The sequence below is a fragment of the Tursiops truncatus genome, chromosome 3, assembly GCF_011762595.2.
Source record: "Tursiops truncatus isolate mTurTru1 chromosome 3, mTurTru1.mat.Y, whole genome shotgun sequence".
NCBI lineage: Eukaryota > Metazoa > Chordata > Mammalia > Artiodactyla > Delphinidae > Tursiops > Tursiops truncatus.
The window spans coordinates 59020368-59037657 of NC_047036.1; the positions used below are offsets into that span (position 1 = coordinate 59020368).

A 17290-nucleotide genomic window follows, 5' to 3' on the forward strand; every position below is an offset into this window, starting at 1 on the left:
TTCCTATCCACTAATGATGAAAAATCTGAAAGAGAAATTATGGAAACACTCCCATTTACCACTGCAACAAAAAGAAAAAAATACCTAGGAATAAACCTACTGAAGGAGACAAAAGACCTGTATGCAGAAAACTATATGTCACTGATGGGAGAAATTAAAGATGATACAAATAGATGGAGAGATAAACCATGTTCTTGGATTGGAAGAATCAACATTGTGAAAATGACTATACTACCCAAAGACTACAGATTCAATGCAATCCCTATCAAGCTACCAATGGCATTTTTCACAAAACTAGAACAAAAAATTTCACAATTTGCATGGAAACACAAAAGACCCCAAAGAGCCAAAGCAATCTTGAGAAAGAAAAATGGAGCTGGAGGAAATCAGGCTCCTGGACTTCAGACTATACTACCTAGCTACAGTAATCAAGACAGTATGGTACTGGCACAAAAACAGAAATATAGATCAATGGAACAGGACAGAAAGCCCAGAGGTAAACCCATGCACATATGGTCACCTTATTTTTGATAAAGGAGGCAAGAATATACAATTGAGAAAAGACAGCCTCTTCAATAAGTGGTGCTGGGAAAACTGGACAGCTACATGTAGAAGAGTGAAATTAGAACACTCCCTAACACCATACACAAAAATAAACTCAAAAACGATTAAAGACCTAAATGTAAGGCCAGACACTATAAAACTCTTAGAGGAAAACATAGGCAGAACACTCTCTGACATAAATCATAGCAAGATCCTTTCTGACCCACCTTCTAGAGACATAGAATAAAAACAAAAATAAACAAATGTGATCTTATGAAACTTAAAAGCTTTTGCACAGCAAAGGAAACCATAAAGAAGACGAAAAGACAACCCTCACAATGGGAGAAAATATTTGCAAATGAAGCAACTGACAAAGGATTAATCTCCAAAATTTACAAGCAGCTCATGCAACTCAATATCAAAAAAACAAACAACACAATCCAAAAATGGGCAGAACTAAATAGACATTTCTCCAAAGAAGATATACAGATTGCCAACAAACACATGAAAGAATGCTCAACATCACTAATCATTAGAGAAATTCAAATCAATACCACAATGAGGTATCACCTCACACCAGTCAGAATGGCCATCATCAAAAAAATCTACAAAGAATAAATTCTGGAGAGGGTGTGGAGGGAAGGAAACCCACTTACACTGTTGGTGGGAATGTAAATTGATACAGCCACTATGGAGAACAGTATGGAGGTTCCTTAAAAAACTAAAGACAGAACTACCATATGACCCAGCAATCCCACTACTGGGTATATACCCCGAGAAAACCATAATTCAGAGTCATGTACCACAATGTTCATTGCAGCTCTATTTACAATAGCCAGGACATGGAAGCAACCTAATTGTTCACTGACAGATGAATGGATAAAGAAGATGTGGCACATATACATATAATGGAATATTACTCAGCCATAAAAAGAAACGAAATTGAGTTATTTGTAGTGAGGTGGATGGACCTAGAGTCTGTCATACAGAGTGAAGTAAGTCAGAAAGAGAAAGACAAATACCATATGTTAACACATACATATGGAATCTAAAAAAAAAAAAAAAAAAAGGTTCTGAAGAACCTAGGGGCAGAACAGGAATAAAGACGCAGACATAGAGAATGGACTTGAGGACACGGGGAGGGGGAAGGGTAAGCTGCGACGAAGTGAGAGAGTGTCATGGACTTATAAATACTACCAAATGTAAAATAGATAGCTAGTGGGAAGCAGCCACATAGCACAGGGAGATCAGCTTGGTCCTTTGTGACCGCCTAGAGGGGTGGAATAGGGAGGGTGGGAGGGAGATGCAAGAGGGAGGACATATGGGCATATATGTATATGTATAGCTGCTTCACTTTGTTATAAAGCAGAAACTAACACACCATTGTAAAGCAATTATACTTCAATAAAGATGTTAAAAAAACAATCAAAAAAACCCAAACATGTTAAAAAAAAAAATCCAACCCCAAAACTACAAACTTGAAGTCATGTTTTATCATTTAGCAGCTTTTTAGAATTTTATGTATGAAAATATACTTATGGAACATAAATATTCTGCCAAAAAGTTTAAAATTTCAAATTATTACCACATAAAAATATTTAAAACTACAAATCCAAGGTAAACACCAACTATGAAACATATGCATATATGATGAATGACTAAATTACTGTGAGTCGTTGAAGGAGTAAGTATATCAATTTAAATTAGGCATTATTTACTGAACATTCTCAAAGACCATTCAACATGGCTAAGAAGGCCAAATAAAGCTAGTTGGAACATAATCTCCTTAGGGAAAATGACTTAAGGCAGCTCTGATCAATGTTGTATCCCCACCATCTAAAACAGTATCTGAAACACAGTAGGCACTCAATTATTTGTTGAACCAATGATGGAAAGCTAAAATCGCTTAAAAATCAATGATATCTTGCTTTTAAATACTGAGGCTGCAAACCTAAAAGGTCTATCTTGCTTTAAATACTGAGACTGTACACATAAACTGCTGAACAAAATTAATTACTTCAAAATTATAGAGGGTTTGCTACTTTAGACAGCTCTGTAGTAAGTTCTTTCGAAAAATGAATAAACATGCTATCACAGGGAAAACCAGCTCTCAATTTATGGAGTGCCTATGGTGCCAAACACTGTGAGGCATTTCACATTATTTTTCTTTTACAATCTCTCTCTCCAAAGTACCTTTCCTTACATACTTATTCATGCTATTGGGACTGATATTTTCCCAGTCATGGAAACTGGGAACTCTAGACTTTTGATTCCTTCCCTCACATTTCATGTAGTTATTAAGCTCATTACTAATCTTCTATAAGACATCCATAGTAGATGGATGTAGAAAAGTAGACTTTTCTACTATTGGATACTTTTTTTTTTAATTTTTATTTTATTTATTTTATTTTTGGCTGTGTTGGGTCTTTGTTGCTGTGTGCGGGCTTTCTCTAGCTGCAGCGAACGAGGCTACTCTTTATTGCAGTGCGTGGGCTTCTCATTGTTGTGGCTTCTCTTGTTGTGGAGTGTGGGCTCAGCAGTTGTGGTGCATGGGCTTAGTTGCTCTGGGGCATGTGGGATCTTCCTGGACCAGAGCTCGAACATGTGTCTCCTGCATTGGCAGGCGGATTCTTAAACACTGTGCCACCAGGGAAGCCCTGGATACTTTTTTTAGGTAAGCTTTCATGACCTCATACCTGACTCTCTGAAGTGGTTTTCTTGGTCTCTAGTTTCATCCCTATCAGCCTAGTCCTCCAAAAATGTTACTTTGTGTACAATGGCTAGCCTACTGCTACAGAAAACAGAAAATTCTGTTTAGTAGGTTATTTTATACTCCCCATAATCCAGTCCCAATTTCTCTCTCTCTAAAGTTGTAGGAGAACTTTTTCTCTACCACTCATTCCATGTGGAAGACCATCATCTAGAGTATCCTGGTTTCTCTTCACCCTTTCACTTCCTCCTCCTTGGGGGGAAATGGGGACATCTGAATGGTGAGCACAGAAGGAAGACTAGGAAGGCCTGGCTCAACCCCTCCACCTGTGGACAGGATGTATGCTGGTCTGCTTTTGGGGCTTGCTCTTGTGGGGGAAGGCCTGGGACTATCCAGCTATGTCAGAAATATTATGTTTAGGGGACTTCCCTGGTGGTCCAGTGGTTAAGAATCCACCTTCCAATGCAGGGGACATGGGTTCGATCCCTGGTGGGGAACTAAGATCCCACATGCCGTGCACTGTAACTACTGAGCCCCCAAGCTTCAACCAGAGAGCCCACGTGCCGCAACCATAGAGCCCATGTGCTCTGGAGCCCGTGTGCCACAACTAGAGAGAAGCCTGCGCACCGCAATGAAAGATCCCGCATGCTGCAACAAAGATCCCATATGCTGCAACTAAGACCCGACACAGACAAAAATAAATAAATAAAATAGTTTTTAGAAGTACTATGTTTAATTCTGGGGTAACATGTTAGCAAGACCTCATGGCAGCTGGTCTTCATGCTCTCCAATCAGCTTATTAGAATTATAACTAACATTTTGGTATCTCATTTGCCTATCTCCTCTATCTTATTTCTTAATTTCTTCCATATTCAGGAGGAGAGGAAATCCCAACATCTAATATTGTATCTCATTTGCTAGAATAATTCTGGTCAAAAGTCTATACAAAACTCCTGAATACAAAATTTGCTTTGAAGTTTTAGCTCATGTTATATTTCTTTTCTAAAATGCCCTCACCTCACCTTTGTCATAACCTTGTTTCCATTTCTAGACATAGTTCAAATGCTCCTCAGTGTAAAACAATCTGTCTCAAATCAGAGATCTCTTTCTTTTCCAATTTTTCTCCACTATTCACCTGTACTTTTCACTCACTGTTATCCAACGGAGCTAATTTTTTTTTTTTTTTTTTTTTTTTTGCGGTATGCGGCCTCTCACTGTTGTGGCCTCTCCCGTTGCGGAGCACAGGCTCAGACACGCAGGCTCAGCGGCCATGGTTCACAGGCCCAGCTGCTCCGCGGCATGTGGGATCTTCCCGGACCAGGGCACGAACCCGTGTCCCCTACATCGGCAGGCGGACTCATCTTCCCAGACCGGGGCACAAACCCGTGTCCCCTGCATCGGCAGGCGGACTCTCAACCACTACGCCACCAGGGAAGCCCTAAGTAATCTTTTAAATGTCAATGCCCTCTTTCTCCAACCAAAGTTTCAGCTTGCAGGGAGTCTTATTAAACATCTCTTTATTGTTAGCATAGCACCTTGGGCATGAAGTAATCCAAAGTTCAATGCTGCTGCTGCTGCTTTTCAACCCAGCTCTCAATCTCTTGTTCCTTGCGCTTACTGTCTTCTGTGTTTAGGGATGTGAGCAAGATTAGCTAACCAATGTCCAAATATCAAAAAAAGATGCAGTGAGAGAAAGACCAAGAAGTGAGGTACAGACCAAAGAGGGAAAAAAGTGACACCTGGGCACAACATTTAGTATATTAAAAGAGAGAAATATCCGAAGAGAGAGACATCAGCTAATTATGACCTGTTCATACTGAAACCCCCAAACTATTTTCTCCATGGCCTAGGTAAAACAGAATGATCTGTGCACAGATTTATATTATGATCATAAAGAAATTATGTAAAAGCTAAACCAGGGAAGCAAAAGGACATTTTATTTCTCAATATTTAGTGCTTCTTTGATCACATGTAATAATTTATTTAAAAGAAAATTTTAAATGCTATCTTACTTATATCAGTAGTAATAATATAGTATGATTGCAACAGGGCTGCAATTAGCAACCTACAATACACTGGGAATTACCTTCATTTCTCCTTCTTCTACAACCAACTGCCAATTGGCATCTCCACCTACATCCTGTAATGAGTAAGTCATGTGGTTCTGCACCATCTCTTCAACCTTAAAAAGAAAAATAGAGCCATAAGAATCCTCCTCCAATTAATAGCTATGTCATAATCTCTAAAACAGAATGGTATTCAGTTTACTTCAGTTCAGAAATGATGTTCTTAGAAAGCTAAGCAACCAAATGCACAAAGGTTAGTAGGTTTATATAGTGTTGAAGAGTTTTAGTCCACATTCCAGATATCATATCCAGGTTAATGACAGGAAGGAGAAATGCGGGGAAGGAAGGTGCTTCACTCTAATAACATATTGGCCTAATGTGCATCAAGTGACCAAAAAAATAATTATTCCTTCATCATAAAATGCATCCTTACAGAGATAATGTCTTAAAGCATAAAATCATGGAACATTAAGGGTAAAAGGGGCACAAAGAGATGACCTAGTCCAATGTTCCTATATTTAAGACTATATAGAGATATTAGGAAGCTCGTTATTTGTCAAGACTTCTCTACAAAAAGGTAAGAAGATTTTTGTTATTTCACTGATAAGCTCCTCTTTTATCATGAATATAAGCCAACTTAAAAAATAACCAATCCCTCTACATATTTGATTCCAATTTCATTGGTCTAAACTCTTTTAGGGACAATGCTAATAATCATACACACAAAGATTTGCAAATTATCACCTTTTATTAATAGTTCATTCTTTCTAAATTTCTAACTAAATTTCTTACTAAATTTCTTTTACTAAATTTAAATTGCAACCTCTGCTTTTAACTATCAAATTACCCCTACCCATCTTTTATAAGCAAATAAGGTCAAACAGTTCACACTCCCAGAATCCTCAATCAGATTTATTGGTAAGATTTCATTTAAGTGTTCTTTGGAAACCTTCCTATTATGAAACATATTTTTAAACAGAACTGAAGTGACAGAAAGATCATCTCTGAAGGAACTGCCACTTTTACCATCTACGCATAGACACTTAGTTTCTAAGTTCTATTTTCTGAACTTTTACTCATAATTTTGTTTACCTAGTAATATTATTAAGAGAAGGCAGAAAAGAGTTGAAAAATATGCATATTATATACTTCAATTTTAAGATTTATTCCTAAGTTTAATTACTTATTTTACATAAAGTCTATTGCATTTGTCAGGGAAACGTAAGAACCAGGTTTACATGTGTTTTGAAATAAATACATGAATACTTTGGGGGCAGAGATCTTAAAATTATTCACCCTGGGGATATAATTTTTCTACATAAAAGGATGTTATCAATATGTTATTGTGATGTGTAAACCAAGTTTTCTGGATTTCAGAATGCAATTTTGGTTACTGAAAGTAGTTATGGCTTTAAGTATCTCTTTAATTGGCAATGATCACCAGAAAAGTTTTTGATAAAAATGATTATGAGGAAATTCTACAATCTAGTTTTGTACTAAATAAACATTACATAATATATTATTTCTTTACTCATAACCTTTAATGTGAATGGTGCTGGGTTACAGACTTGAAAGAAATTTTAAAACATGACTACTAGTACCTCTATAATTTTACAAAGCCTTAATTAGAAAACATAACTTCAGAGGCTGACTGGAAAAAACCTTTGTGCCTCTAAAATTTTGAAATCTGCTTTGAGAGGGTAAGGATGACTAATGTAGGACTCCAAGTTACAAATAATACATACAAAACATATTTTATTACCAAAAGACGAAGAACAAAGAAAGTCCCAGTTAGTATGCATAAATAAAGCCTCAACAGTAGCACTGGCTTGATTCATTTGTCTGTGTCACATCATGATTGGGAAAAGTTTTTTTATGATTTTTAGATCCCAAGATCTTAAAAAATCTTCAGATCTGAATACGTATGTACTTTTAGGTACGACACTGGGAGTTAAGAACACCCATATTTATTATGAGATTAGAGGCAGAAAGAAATGTTTCCCCCAAATAGGCCCTATTTTAAATGGATTACTTGTGAAAGAAGAATGTTAAGGATTTTATTCTGCTAAAAAACAAAGAGAGTTCTGTGTAAAAAAACTTCAGTGCCATTTAGCTCTTTTGTTGAAAAATATTGCAGGTAATTGTGTTTCTGTTTAGGAGATTATTCCTAAATTAGTTATTTCAAATGTTTGAAAAACGAGGTGTTTTTGATTTATGCTTCATTGCAAATAGAAACCAGATTCCACAAATACAAATTGATAGAAGGTAACTTAAGTTTGAAACAATGTACAGTAAATGCATTCAACATTGTCTTTCTAGATAGATGAAAGAATAGTTACCACTGCATCTATGGAAAAGTTTTCAGTCTTTTGTCCTCATTTATTTCCTTAAGAGGGCTTGAAAAAGTCCAACAGACAAACAAACAAGATGTATTCAGTACTGTGCTCCTAGGAAATTAATGAAACTATCGAAGTACCCAATTACTGTACTAACCATGTCTGGAAAGCCTTCATCAAGGAATCTTTATCCATTATGGTATATTCCCCGAGGTAATAACATTAAGGTTAAAAAGAAAGATGATACTGGTAAAATTTCACTATTACGAATTTTATGTTAAAATATGCAGTAGCCAATGTTTCTATAGGGGCAATGACGTGGGCACATGTGACCACACTCACATTTCAGATATAAATCTAAAGATGCTCCATTTACTGTTTTCAGTTACGACTCTACCTCAAAAATAAGTGGGAAACTAGGGACCATTAATTGGATGACAAGAATAAACATATGCCAAATTTTCTACCTTATCAGGTTCAAAATTTGATTACTAGAAAACGTTACTAGAAACATCTATCACTTAAAAAAACAAGGCTTAAAAAAAAAAGGCTGAATTTTACACTAAGCATAATTTCAGGAATCATGCCCTTGATTTTTTTGCACCTTACATACAGCATCTTCATACCAAATGAACTATGAAAAAACTGAAGACAAAACAGATTTGAAATAGAGGTGATGGCACTCCAATTCTTACCTTTTCTTTCACTTCACATTTGAATCACTCAGTATGCCATTTTAGGAGGCTAGATCTAATTGGATCTTTCTAATATTATTAATATAGAAACTTTAATAGAAAATTGTCCTTTGATGGTACAACAAAATTGTATTGAGCAAAAGTCTCAGAAGGGCTCAAACAGAGCTTGGATCTCTTTTTCTTACCCATATGAAAGGAATACAGCTATGCTTATTGTTACAGAGTCATAAAGGGATCTGTTGGATACAATAATTTATTAATAACAAATTAACAGTGTACTGTTAACCCAAAAGAAAAATGGTCAAGGACATGAATAGCCAATTCACTGAAAAATGCAATTAGCCGAGAAGAAAAATAACACTTTTATTCTATCAGATTGGCAAATATTAACTGAATAATAATATTCAGTGTCAGTATAGCAAAAGAAAACTGACCTGGGAGTGTAGCTGGTTCAACTTTTCTAATGAACAGTTTGGCAATAAGAATAAAAAACTTGGGTGTGTGCATGGCCTTTGTCCTAAAAATTCTACTTCTAGAAATATATTCTAAGGAAATAATTGGATAAGTGTACAAAGATGTACATACAAGGATGCTGTATATACAAGGATGCCCATGTAGCACTATTTATTAAATAACAGAGACTAACTGAAAATAAACTAAATGTTCAATATTAGGTGAGTAGGTAAATCTAGTATTCATATCCATACAACAGACAAGGAGATCTAGACCTATATTTACTGATGGGAACATGGGTCTAATTATATTTGTGCTTTAAAAAAACAAAACAGCTAGTTACAAAACAGTATATATAGAATTACCCACTTTGGTAGGAAAAAACAAGTACTAAGGTGTGTGTAATCAATATGTGACTGATTTTATTTAATTTACATATATGTGGAAAAAGGATATGCATAAGAATATTAATAGTGATCTAGTAATTTTATTTACTCTACTTTCTAGTTCAGCTAAATTAGCATTCTATTACTTATACTGATACAATACAAAAGGGAGGGGTAAAATAAATAATTACCACAACAATGATGTTACTATGCACAAAAGTGGGAAAAAGCTTTACGCAGAATTGTTTTTGTAATGGTGATGCTCATCATATATTAACCCAAGATGTACTACCCACCCTTTGATTTTCTTTTTTTCTTTCCCCCAACTAAGGATGCTTTTTATTTCCCTCTGATTTTTGAGGTGACATCTTTAGGTGGTAACTGTTATAGAAATAAATGTGGTCAAGAAGATCCATTTATAAATCTAAGTCCTTCCTAATTTCTATACACTTTCATCGAGAGCTACTTCATTTCCAACATCTGTCCATCAGACAGATACAGATTCACGTGTTGCTACTAATTTCCTAGTAGAGTCACATATTTTATTTGAAGTTATTTTCAGGGAATCTCTCAGTTCTACATTTAAGTATCTTACTCAAGCAGGACTATGACCATTATTTCAACAAGAACAAAACAGTCATGAGCCAAGACTTATAAGTAGATAGCAAAGCCAAATTAATCAATAGTTAACTGCCAGAGCCCAAGTCTGCTAATGACAACAAATACTTTAGCAAGGAAAATAAATACTTGAAGACCTCAATGCTGTTTTCCTTCATTTCCTCTTCTGGAATATAAAACAGTAGAATAATCAAAAGTTTAAAAAAAGAATCGGATCAATAACAAACATCATACATTAGAAAAAAAATACTAGAAAGATTTTTCTCAACTTATACACAAAAGTTACACAAAAAATTAGGTAAAGAAGCTACAATTTGACAGTCTTATAAAAATGTGGACACCTGCTTCTCAGTGATAGTTCACCTGTATTCAAAGGCTTTCAGCTGTTTTATATATCTCTATAGCTAAGGCCCAGGTCTGGGTTCTGAAGCCCTAATTCTTAGGCACCTATCAGCGGCTCAAATTCTTTTCTTGCTCTCATTACATTTTAAAAAATTTATAGCCTATATATTTCTATATTTTAAGGGAAAATGGTGACCAGTACTGATGTCTTTTAGTCTGTTAATTTATTATTTTAATGCAAGGTGGAGCTTAATTAAGAATAAACCAAAGTCTCCCAGTATAATCTAGTTTGGTCAATGATTTATTGTGAGTATGTCACTATTTTAAAAGCATACATAAATGAATGAGCAATAGGTAAGAAATATTGTAATAAATCTGGCTAAGGGTAATTTCTGATGAGGAACTGATGCATCTCTTTCCCAAAAATGTTCAAGGAAAAAAAAAGCTACAAAAGTCAGAAAAAAATTTAAGTCTTAAACTTAATTTTCTTATTTATTACATAGTTGAAAACTAATGTAAATTTTATTTGTATGCCTGTTTTAAACTGACTTAAAAATTTTTTATTGGAACACTCTGATAGAGAAAAAATAATGTAGATAAGTTTGATTAGCTCAAAGAAATAATATTATAATGATAAAAGCTCACTTACTGAGCACTTACTACATGCTAGGTTCTAGCTCTATCACATTCCTAGCTAGATGACAGAAGCAAAGCACAGAGGAGTTAGAAAAGTTGTCAAACATCATGCAAGAAACCGGATTTAAACTTGGTCATTTTGACTACAGAGCTCAGGTTCTTAACATACTATGACATATTGCAATCCAATAAAATGCAAACACCATAAAAATACAAAGTTGAATGGCAAATATGTGAAGATTAAAAAAAAATTTTTAACCTAATGCTGATGCTAAAAAAATATTCCTCCATTGATACTTTGATTTTATTATGAGGGCAGAGACTGCAAGCATCCAGCTTCCTGTCCTAAATTCCTAACCCGTGCTGATACTAAACAATTTAAAATCAATTTCCATAGATTTGTCATATGGACTGGAATACTCATTTCCAGGGATAATTTGCCAAAGCAAAACGCAACCTGTTCAATGAAGCTTAGTATAATGGTAATGAGACAAATTTTATTTAAAAAATTATTTCCCTGTTGAAAATATTATGAAATATTTTAAATTAGGTTAGAAGTAAGGCTTGAAACCTGCTTTAATGCTATAACATATCCTATAGACCATGTCCACAAAAGTTGCTGAATCCTGTCTGAAGAAACAGATATCACAGGATAGTTAAAAACCAGGTACCTTCTATTCGTTTCAATTCAATTTGAAATCTTTCAGGAGTATCTCCTATATGGCGAAATTCCAAGCTATTCACAATAGAGGATACAAAGGGCACATGCAAGCCTGGCAGAGGAACTATTTAGCAGATAAGGAAGGCTTTCTTTAATGCTTGATGTTACTATTTAAAATTCAAAACCAAAACAAGTGGCCTAACCAAAAGATTTCTAGGAACTGGGAAAGCAGGCTGAAATATAGCACAGAAAGTCTCAAGTCCACTCTATACATTCATACAGTACCTGGGAGCTGAATCTGTGAACATCGTCAGAGGCACTGACTAGATCAATGGAAGACATGGAGGAAGAGCGACTATAGGGCTACCAGAGACAGACAAAGAAAAAACCAAGTAATCAGAACAAAGGCACAACAGAGCATTCAGTACCAACTTCCAAACACAAGATAAAGAAAGAGAGAACAAAGCACTATATGAAACAAGCTCAGCAGCAAGTGCTGACTTCATGCACCTATTATGTGTTATGCTCCAGAATCGAATGCAGTGCTTCCAATAATACAAAATAATACCACTTAACCCCAAAGGAAAAAGAGATCTAATATCACTGGCTATGCTTCTGGTTAACTATTTTGGACAAGCTACTCCCTATTCCCCCACCCTTCTTTCCCCCTTAAATAAAAAAGAAAGAACATTATGTTCAGAAGATTTCTAGCAGTTCTGGAGGATGTATATGGAAGAAAACATGTAATACCAAAAAATCTCATTACTTAAATTCAAGAAAAGGAAAAAGACTTTATATAACAGGATAGTTTCGTCAACAGTGAAGAAAAATATAGCATATACTTTTAGTGAACTGTGACATTAGCTTACCTTTTGGACAAATCTATGAGTCCCCACAGAAGAAAAGGCATCTCCAGATGGCATTGAAGTAGGCCAATGTAACCTGACCTTTTCACTCTGTGACTAAGAAAACATATAATGTTAAATGGGAAGGTTTCGAAGTGTATTTTGCAGCTTAAGAATGGATAATATAACATTTAATTACTGAATACTTTAGTTCTTATAAATATTTGAATTATGAAGTTACTCTAAAGATACAAAGATACAAGCCTTGCCAAATCTTGACACTTCATGTATCCCAATTTTCTTCTTTTGGATTCCGTAGACACTACCAAGGATTAGTTCTTTTATTTTTGCTCCCAGTCAGGATTTCCAATACCAGCATGGCACCATTTACCATGAATCAACCTTAACACTGCTACCAAAATAATTTTCTTATCCTAACTCTGGCCAAATTATTCCAATCATTCCACATCATCAGGGCCTTGGAGGGCTGTATTATTTGAACCAATAATCATTGTTTGCTTCAGTTATGTTCAAAAGAACATATCATGTATATCTTTGTCTCCTTTCCATGAAGGTATTCTGCCTTCATCCCATCACCTCACTCTTGTTAAGCTGCCACTTAACCTCTTGCCTCCTTCTCAGCTTGCCTAGTTTCTTCTCACTTGTTCAATAAATATTTACTAAATATACTGTACCAGAAACTATGCTGTATTGTGTGTGTGATTATCTTTGTCATATCAACGTGCCTGGCTCTCAGGCAAAGAAAATCATGGTCTGTTTAATGACTTGTTTTTATCTAGTAGAGTGTCAGGAATAGACTGATATTAAATGAGTTGATCGCCCTGTGAATATTTCTTTTTTCTAAAGCATACAGAAGTTTTTATTGATTCTCTTCAACTCCAGCTCAACCACCATATTGATACTCAGTGGAGGAGCATTTTAGAGCCAGAAGGGATGATCTGAATCATCTTGTCCAACTCCTTGTTTCAGATTAGAAAACCAAGGCCCAGAGGATTTAAGTGATATGTTTAGAGCTACACAGTTACTGGCAAAACTAAGACTAACTTGTCTTGACCTCACAGTTTGCTATTCTTCACGAAATAACACAACTTAGATTAAAACAAAAGTGAAAACACAGTGAAGGGGAAAAAAAAAAGAACACCCAAAACACCCTAAAAAACCAAATACAATGATGCTATTTCAGATATTTTTGGCATCCAAAATTAGACCTTATTTAGGAACTGATAGTTCTATTGAGTGCTGTGTAGCATCTTTTGGGTATAAAAAATGAGCAGTAAGCTTTTATAAATTAATGTGACAAACTTTTCATCATTGATAAAAAACAGGGGAAAAATAAGCATGAAAAGCAAACAGCCACTATTGCAGATGACTTACCCTCGGATAGATAGATCAGTAAATGGGCATAATAGCCATGACTGCCCTAGCAATCAGAGGGAATAAACAAGCCAATTCTTCTATGCAAGTTAATTTGTAGTATAAAACTGATACACATATGATTTATTTGCAAGATGCTTAAAGTCTTGAGAAGAATAACTAAAATTCATCTTTAAGTACCATCTAGTGGTAATATATGGTAACTGCATTGTTGCAGAATTAAAGGTAAAGGCTCAAATTAATCTTGACACTAGAGTTAAAGGGTTTTAGAAATGCCTTCCTTCAATTTCCACAGAAGGAGCTGGGTATAACTGCTGTGAATTTAATGATGAAAAAACACTGAGCAAAGTTAAAAGTGAGGAAGTAATTAAGGTGAAGGTAGTGAAAGCAATAAATGAGTTAATAATAAAAACTGAATGGTACTAACATAGAAGAAAAATAAATTCTTGGTCATCTTCCTTTTGAATTCATATGGCACTTGGTGGTGAAGAGAAATTCAAAGAGACTGTTTTACTCAGAGCAAATATATACTTTGTATTAACAGAATGATAATAGGTTGGATACTTCAAGGGGAACAGGCAGAATATTTCCATTTAATTCATGTTAATTATGCATGCCTGCTTTAAACAATCATTAGTCTTCTTTCTATTGCTTGGAAATTGGTCAATAAAGTGACTAATAAAGATTCTTCTACATTTGTGACTCACTGTAGACGAGAGTTCATTTTTAGGTTATTAGGATCATGATTTCAAATTCTATTTATATGAATAACATACATCAAGGATTTTTAATAATTTTTAATAATATACATACCTGTTCTTCTATTTTATCTTGCCTGTCAAGAGCAGCTTCCACAGCATCAAAGAACTCTTCCTCATTAATCAAACTGTTTGGGCCTTCCTATTCAGACATACAGGGGAAAAAAAAGCTGTTGATTCAAGAAAATAGAAAACATTGATAACCCTGGCATGGCATTAACTCTAGGAGAAAGTTGAAAAGTGAGCTGACAAACATTTCTGAACCAGTTAGTACACTAGGTAATATTATCACAAAGATGAACAACATATTGCTCTGTGCAAAATCAGTGCACAGAGTGTTACAATTAATTCACTCACTCAGTACTCAAATACTTACTGTATATTGACCGACACTGTGTTAGGGCAACAATCTAGAGCAGGGGGTTGGTGAACTATGGCCTGTGGGTCAATTCTAGTCTACTGCCTACTTTCAGAATGGGCTTTAAGCTCAGAATTTCATTTCTAAATGGCTGGGAAACAATAACAAGATTTCATGGGGAATTCCCTGGCGGTCCAGTGGTTAGGACTCTGTGCTTTCACTGCTGAGGGCCCAGGTTCAATCCCTGGTCAGGGAACTAAGATCCCACAAACTGAGTGGCATGGCCCAAAAAAAAAAGGAAAAAGTTAAAAAAAAAAAAAAAAAATTCATGACATGTGGGAATTATATGAATTTTAAATAAAGCTTTATTGGAATATAATCATGTTCATTCATGTATGGTTTATATCTGTTTTCATGGTACAGTGGCAGAGCTGAGTACCTGTGACTTGAGGACTTATCGACGGAAACCATATAAAATTGCAGGAAGGTTTTAAGTACAAAGTTGCAGATCTATAGCCAATGAGAAGTACAGATAGGGCTTCTGAGGGGAACCTTCCTATAAGCAAAGACAATAATATCATAGAGAAAAAAAAGTTGAACTGATGCTTGAAAGCCTGCTTAGAATGGTAGAGCAGTGGTTCTCAATCACTTGGGGAACTGCCTGGGGAACCTGTTAAAATGAAAATTCCCAGGCCCCCATTCGCAGAAATTACTTTGCAGTAGGTCTTGGGTGGAGCCAGGAATATGCGTGTTTAATAAGTCCTCCAAGTAGTTCTAATGCAAGTAGAACCTCAGCTGTATCAGAAGATAAAAATATAAAGAACAATAGCAAAATGGAAACAAGCAAGCTATGTGTGTATCTTGCTGTGTTAAAACAAATTTAAGTGGACTGTAAGTGGAACAATAGCTTTGTTGGGGCCCAGAGTAGGCTACCCCAAAATGTGCCTCAGTGGCACATTGATTATTTTGAATTAAGGTTACTCAAGAAATGGCCAGTGCCACAGGAGACACTCCTGTCTCCCTGAAAGCAGGAAACAAATCTCATGTGAAATGTGTATTCCCTGCATCTGGAGGTAGGACACCATTATTGTCAAAGATAGGGAATCTGGTCTGAGAAGCAGGAAACCTATATAAACAAATCTTGTTACATTTTACATTTACTACTCCAAGTCCAAACTCTGTTTAGATTTTTCACTCATTGGGCACCCCAAACCTAAGTTTCTTTGCCCTCACAACTTTGTTGTTTCTTTGTTGAGAGTATAAAACCTGCCTGCTTTGGCCACTGTTTTGGTCCCATTTCTGTGGGACCCACACACACATGAATTAAAATTTGTTTTTCTCCTATTAATCTATCTTGTGTCCATTTTATTATTAGTCCAGCCACAAGAACTGAAGAGGGGCAGAGGGGGAAATATCCCTCTCTACAGCAGCTTCATATTACTATTAAACTTGAGGCAGGAGATAGATGGGCCCCTGGGGCAAACAGCTGGAGTTCGTTCTCTGTGGATACTCTATGACGAAAATAGGAGGAGGAGGCTGGGCCCTGCCCAGATAGAAGATAAGAGAACACATATTTCTCATTCTTGAAGTCAGGAGACCTCCCTGACTACACATGCACAGAAAGGCTCCTTGGAGGTCAAAAAGGGAGGGGGCGCCACCCCACAGTAAGTGATGCTAACTACCCATAGGCCTCTTCAGTAGAATCCATCTCGGCTTAAGAGATGTGCGTGCACACATGGGAGGATCCTGAGATATACCAAATACGAACTCTGAACCAGGCAAATCAAAATGATTGGCCAAAGGAAACCGGGAAGAAACGCCCCATATAAGTGATTCAAACTACCACGAGGGCGTGACTCTCTGAGTCTGCCCCTGTGTCTATCCACACGTACTGTACTCTTTTCTTCCTCCTAATAAACACTTTACTTGTTTCACTACTTTCCGTCTTTGTGGGAATTCTTTTCTGCAAAGCTGAAGGGCCAGGGCCTTGTCACTGACCACTGGTCTAGTGGCTAGGATTTGGTGCTCTCACCACCGTAACCCGACCTCAATCTCTGGCTGGGAACCGAAACCCTGCTTCAAGCCTCTGCAAGCTGAGGCCACCTGAGATCAAACTGAAGGCTGAAAAGGCAGGCTTGGGTTTAAGTTCCCCCAATTTTTAAATATACAAAATAAGACACGTGGACAATTGTGGGTCTGTCTGGAATAAATCCCAAGTCGTCACTACTCCATTAAAAAGTAGAAGCAACATCATCCCTGCGCTGCCACAACCTGGGGCCACACAAGAAGAGAGGGAAGAACCATGCTGTAATGCTCCTGTCATTTCGCACAGGCATATCAGAAATCTTGATTCAATGTAGTAGTTCTTGTAGAGTTATGGGGATCCCTCAAAAGTCACTTCAAACCACACCCCCCCACACAACTTTTAATTTAACTACAACACTCATATAGAACAGTACACATCTTGATGAATTACCATTAAGTGAAT

General features: G+C 36.2%; 1 protein-coding gene across 4 annotated transcripts in view; it reads right to left on the bottom strand.

Annotated features, from left to right (window-relative positions):
* CERT1 (ceramide transporter 1) overlaps positions 1-17290 on the bottom strand; it is a 129086-nt gene that overhangs the window by 15398 nt on the left and 96398 nt on the right. For 3 of the 4 annotated variants that reach the window (XM_033852949.2, XM_033852947.2, XM_073802223.1), the window contains 4 exons: positions 14500-14586; positions 12316-12408; positions 11732-11809; positions 5340-5435 (listed from right to left, as the gene is read on the bottom strand). In XM_033852949.2, coding sequence (XP_033708840.1) covers positions 5340-5435; positions 11732-11809; positions 12316-12408; positions 14500-14586 — 354 coding nt within the window. The remainder of the gene's footprint in view (positions 1-5339; positions 5436-11731; positions 11810-12315; positions 12409-14499; positions 14587-17290) is intronic. The other variant, XM_033852948.2, reaches the window with a different exon arrangement.